We start from the raw sequence: 6,339 nt of genomic DNA, 5'->3' as shown, positions 1-6,339 counted from the left end.
GTGTGATTTAAAACTATGAATGAAGAAGTTGGGATATTAATTTTATTCTGGAACAACATTTAAAAGACTTATTCCGCTGCAATTTATTGCATACTGCTAGTACACATAAGTGCATTGTATCTTATTTGTCATGTACGAGGGGTATGTAGCCTTGTGTTGCATGTCCCGGCGTTTCAGTCACGTCCAATCCCAAGCCGGGCTGGGGGTGCCACACTACTGAGCCTCACTCAGATGTTATCCACGATGCCTTTGAAGGATTTGAACCTATCTTAACCCACCACAAATGGCAATCCTAAGTACTTTTCATATGGCATGGTTGTCCTCATATCAGCAATAGATATGATGTATTCTTGAGTAGGTCTAGTTGTGTTCTTGCAAAAAGTAATTGAGGTCTTCTCAAGGTTGAGGCTTTGGCTTGAAGCCACCTTATAGGTTCTTAATAGGCTTATCAACCTACTCCACTCCACTGTTGTTGCCTTACAAAATAGGAGGCTATCATCTGCAAAAAAAAGAGAGAGACCCTTAACTGACCTCTTGCAACTGGAATTCCATGTAATAATCTGCCTTCGTCAGCTTTGCATAGCAAATTGCTCAAAGCTTTAGCACACAATATGAAGAGGCATGGTGATAAAGGGTCACCTTGTCTAATGCCTCGAGTAGGGAGATAATCTGTTTGAGGTTCACCATTCACAAAGAGGGCATATGAAACAATTTCAATGCATTTCATCACTAGTTCCACCCATTGATTGCAAAACCCCAATTTGTAAAGGACAACTCTTAGAAAACTCAACTCCACTCTATCATAAGCCTTGCTCATGTCTAACTTTAAGTCATGTAACCTTCTCTTTCTGCCAATTTACATTTCATGTATGTAAAACCTCAAAGGCCACAATTATATTATCAGATATTAGCCTATTAGGGACAAAGCAGATTGAAAAGGGTGAGATAATACAAGGGAGCACTTTCTTTAATCTATTAGCTATTACTTTAGAGATGAGTTTATAAAGTACATTACAGAGGGAGATAGGCTTGAATTCTGTCACTTTTGTATGGGCTTTCTTCTTTGGGATGAGAGCAATGAAAGTATTGTAAATGTCTCCCAGGCTGCCATTTGAGTTAAGAACATTCAACAACGCTTCACACACTTGAGGTCCCATGATTGGCCAGTGCTTTTGATAAAAGATTGCATGGAAACCATCTGGCCCAGGTGAGCTTAGGCCATTCATGTGAAAGAGAGCTTCTTCAACCTCTTGGTGTGAATAAGGCTTAGTTAGCATTTCATTCAGTGTGACAGTCACTCGAGCCTCCAAGGACGCATTGCATTCTGTAGGATTGTGTGGATTTGAGAAGGTGAACAATTTTGCAAAGTGATCTTAGAATAAATTTCAAATTCCCTCTTTTGAGCTTATTTCTTGGCCATGACTATCAACCAGTTTTTTAATGGTGTTTGCTTTTCTCCGATGAGATGCATACTGGTGAAAGTATTTTGTATTTCTATCTCCCTCCCTTAACCATCTTTGATTGGCCATTTGCTTCCACTTGGTATTCTCAGCCTCAAGGATTTTGTCCAACCCTCTTTGCACCTGTTTTATCTCCTCAGTTAATTGGCCTATGTTCCTTTCCTATAGTTTGGAGAGATAGGCCTTTTGGTTACTGACTTCTTGCTTAGAATTGCCAAACAACTGCTTGCTCCATTGTGGCGGCTTTTGTTTACAGTTGTTAAGGCCCTTAGAAGTGAGTTGCATTTTGTTTCCAGCCAACCTACGTATCCTCCAAGCTTCCTCCACTGTTTTAACATAGTCATCCCTTAGAGACCAGCTAGCCTCAAATCTTAAAGGCTTTAGTTGTCTATTTGCTGGAAATTATTTTTGTTCCATAGTAATCCACATAGGATTGTGGTCTAAGTTAAGGGATGGGAGAGTGAAAACTCTCGAGTCAATGTACAGGTCTGGCCAAGCAGTGTTACAAAAAGCCTTGTCTAGCCTTTCTTTAGTGAAGACTCTCCCTTGCCTTCCATTGGACCAGGTGAATTTGCTTCCAGAATAACCCATGTCACTAAGTCCACATATGTTCATAGCTTCTCTAAAGGCATCCATTTGATTATGGGATCTCAAAGGCCCTCCACATTTCTCCCCATAGCTCAATATTTCTTTAAAGTCACCTGCACACAACCATCCTGTTGAGGCTGTAGGTGTCAAAGCTTGTAGCAGCTACCAACTTTTGTGCCTCTTTATTGCGTTTGGATTGCCATAGAACCTACTTAGATGCCAGGGGACACCCTCCTTCATACTCTTTTCTAACAGTGAGATATGACTTTGAGTGTAGGACAACACTTCTGCCTCTACTCCTTCTTTCCATAGGAATGCAAGGCCTCCACTAGAGCCATTCGAATTAACCACAAAACTATGCTCAAGGTTCAATCTCCATTTAACAGATTCCACCTTTAATCTTTTGCATTTTGTTTCCATTAAGAAAGCAAAGGTTGGGGTCTTATTTTACACCATGAGATACAAATTATTCACTGTCCGAGGGTTACCAAGCTCTCGACAGTTCCAACTTAAACAACTCATTGCATAGGGTGGGGTTGTGCATCAGCCACCACCACACCATTTTTGCTTGAAAAAACATTAGTCAACTCCTCATTTTGTGTTCTCTTAGTGACCTGTGCTGCAGCTTCAGCAGTTGGCTGAGCAACAACCCTCTAAGAGCAACAACCCTCTTAGTGCAACAACCTTACTCTCCCCTTGGTCTACTAACAGACTTTGAAAACTTCTATCCCTTGCTTTCCTCTTCCAGGTAGCTTTCTTCTTAATTTTCTCCAGGACTTGGACTTGGTCCGAGACAAAATGGGCCAAGGATGAGGCTTGGGCCCTCAGTCCATGGCTGCTCTCGAGGCCCAGGGTTGACTTTTAGTCCTTACCTTTACAGGCTATGACTGGTGTAGAAATAGGACAATATGACTTCTTAATATCTTGCATAAGACAAGCCTCTGCTGCTTTAAAAGTCTACTTAGAATTCTCTAAAAGTGGCTCACCAACACTGCTTTAAAAGTTGCTTAAAAAACCTCTGAGTTGCCTCTGCAGGGTTCCTAGGGAAAACATGTTTCCAGTTGCCATCTTAGATCCAGCAATGTCAACATCAGACGGGTCTGTTTCCTGACATTCCATCTTTGACTCAGAGTTTTTGTTTGGAGCTTCATCCCTGTCCTCCCCTCCCTTCCTCCATGGTTGTCCTTCTTCATGGTGATGACAGACTCCTTCATATTTCTTTCTTGCATTATCACTCTCCTTGACTGCTGGTACTCGCATTCACACCCCATATTATAGCTTGCTACTGGCAAGAGAGCCCACATAACATCATTGCTGAGCATGCTTTATCACCCCATATTTAAAGCAGAAGTTAGTCAAACACTCATACTTGAGGGAAACCCAAGTCTTCTTGCCTTCAAAGGTTAAAAACACACCTCTTTGGAGAGCTTCTAAGATGTCCACTTCCAGCCTTATCCTCAAGAACTTCCCCCAACCAATGCCCCTGTCGTCTGTCTGGACTGTTACTACTCTCCCAATGCTTTCACCAATATGGATTCCCACCTCATGTGTCATGCTTGCAAAAGGAATGTTATAAGCCTGCACCCAGAACTCTTTCTTATGGAAAGGGACTTCATTGATGGATCTATTACCTTCAAACACTTGAAGACATAACAACCATCTGTCAAAAGACCATGGTTTGCCACGAATAACATGCTGAAGGTCCTTCTCTTGGTTAAACTCAATGAGATATTTGTTTGTTCCAACTTCTGAAAATTGAATCCAACTCTCACATCTCCAAACTTTGGACATAGTAGTCTTGAAGGTTCTCTATTAACTGCTCTCTTTGCTATGATCATGGCCAATAAACAGAACTTGCCATGCTGCATTACTTTGGCAGTGGAGTTGGTTGGCAATATCACTACCCCTTTTTCCTTCTCAGTGAGACTAAGACTTTCCCATTGTTTTGCTAAATCCTCCTCCATTGTAGCCCCTTCAAACTAGCTAAGCTAGTCAAAGGGACTCAACTCTTCCTAGAGAGAAAAAACCTCACCCAGCAGGAGAGGACCTAATCATATAAGTGTAAAATGCTAAATCTAAACATGATGAAGAAAAGTTTACATGTTCGTATGCTATAATGAATGATATGCTTGCATATAATGAGACACATGTGGTACATAAAAAGTGGCTATTAAAGAACATGCTTTAATAATAATCTATCTATGTAATTAATGTGCTACCCTAATTTATGATCAAGTTACTTATCTCGTATCGCTAATTCCAAAATCTCGCTTCGTAGATCATCCTATACGAAATTCCATATCTCATTAATTTTCTAGAAAACATGTCGTAGCATTCTAGTTAATTAAATTGATATCATAGAGAATAATTTAATAGAAATAATTTAATAAGTATTTACATATGTACTAAAATTAATAAATAGTACTATTATTTCAAAAGTCATCACATATTCCTTTATTTTCCAATTAACAACATAACATAATAATTCTTTTTTATCAAAATCTGAAAAAATAAATGGTGGAAATTCGTTTTGCTAATTAATTTTGATTATACTTAAAATTTAAACCCTTATAATTTATTTTCATAATCAAATCATAAATGAATACTTAAAATAATCTAATTAAAAATATAAGCGTCAACCGCGTAAAACAAAGCCCAAATTAAAACCAAGCCGACGTAACTACTCAAAAAAGGGTTTTCAAGAGACTTTTACGGAAATTGAAAAGTGAGATCAAAAGGTGGAGGGCATTTTTTAAAGAAAAATGATAGTTTGTCAACTCATTTTGACACCTCATGTATTGTAATTTTTTTTAATTTTGTTTTTACTTAATAGTTAATAAAGCGACTATTTGTGTATTGATTTTTTTTATATTTTTTAAAATATTTTAAAATGATAAAAAAATCTGAATTAAAAAATTAGAAAAAATAAAATGTTGAATTTGGCCTAGCGGTCAGATTGTGCGGGCTACTCTGGGTGGCAAAGTAGCCCAACTCTTTTTGAAATAACAAAAAGCATGCAGGGACTTTTCTAAAAAGCAGAAACGAACCCCGAAAGTACTACATGGTAATAGCATTGACAATGACTTATTCATCTTCATATTCATATTTATATTTGCATAACATCTCTCTAAATTGGTCTGCATTGGATTATGCATCTTCAAAACTTTGCATAGCTATGAATAATATTTCTTCAAATTTGAAGAAATATTATTCACTCTCCAAACATTATTTTATTATTTTTTTCTCTCCTACACATTAAAATCAAGTTTGTGGAATTTTTATTAAGATGATTTTGATATATGAAATTAGTATTTTTGAGCACATGATACTAATTGTAAAATATATAAAAAATAATAATTTTAAGAAGAAAATAAAAAATAAAAATATTTTTTTATTATTTGGTTCAAAGATGCATAATCGAATGTGAGAATTTTTCTTGATATATAAAATCAATCTTCAAAAGATAAGATTTTTAAGATGCATATATAGAAACCAATGCTAGTAATTCCGAAAAAACTGGTTTTATGGCACTCAAACCAGATATGAGCAAAGCTTATGATCGAGTTGAGTGGTCATTCCTTGAAGTTGTTATGCTCAAACTTGGGTTCTCTCAAAGATGGTGCTCTCTGGTTGTGGATTGTATAAACTTCTATTTCCTATTCCATACTGGTTAATGGTAAGGCACAAGCTGGTTTCTCTCCTTCAAGGGGTTTGAGACAGGGAGATCCCCTCTCACCCTACATGTTTATTTTATGTGCTGAAGCCTTGTCTTCTTTATTGTTTCAAGCTGAGCAAAATGGATGCATAACTTGTTTTCCTATAGGGAAAGGTCCAATTTGAATCAATCACCTGTTATTTGCTGATGACAACCTTCTTTTTTGCAAGGCCAATGTGGTTGAATGGTGTAAAATCTCACAGATTCTTGATATATATGAACAGGCCTTTCGTCAAGTCATTAATAAGGATAAGATCTCAATTTTTTTCAGCAAAAATACTCCAAAACCTACTTAAAGATCCATCTTGAGTATATATGGTATTAAATCTACAAGCTCTTTTGAGAAGCATCTTGACTTGCCTGTTGTGATTGGAAGATCAAAGAATGCTGCTTTTCACTCACTCATTGATAGGACTTGGAAAAGAATTTTGAATTGGAAGACAAAGATGCTATCTGCTGCTGGAAAAGAAGTTCTTATTACGACAATCCTTCAAGCCATCCCAACTTATCCCATGGGAGTTTTTCTGCTGCCCCAGACTATTACTCAAAAGCTAATATACTCTTCAAGAAATTCTG

General features: G+C 37.4%; 1 protein-coding gene across 1 annotated transcript; it reads right to left on the bottom strand.

The window, feature by feature from the left end:
- Nucleotides 1-3,356: 3,356 nt before the first annotated feature.
- On the bottom strand, nucleotides 3,357-3,839 carry LOC121235400. The gene has a single exon (XM_041131748.1). The coding sequence runs from the start codon at nucleotides 3,837-3,839 to the stop codon at nucleotides 3,357-3,359; it is 483 nt and encodes a 160-aa protein (XP_040987682.1).
- Between the last annotated feature and the right edge of the window lie 2,500 nt (nucleotides 3,840-6,339).

Source organism: Juglans microcarpa x Juglans regia, chromosome 6D (assembly GCF_004785595.1).
Source record: "Juglans microcarpa x Juglans regia isolate MS1-56 chromosome 6D, Jm3101_v1.0, whole genome shotgun sequence".
Taxonomy (NCBI): domain Eukaryota; kingdom Viridiplantae; phylum Streptophyta; class Magnoliopsida; order Fagales; family Juglandaceae; genus Juglans; species Juglans microcarpa x Juglans regia.
This window is presented reverse-complemented; position numbering and strand designations above follow the sequence as displayed.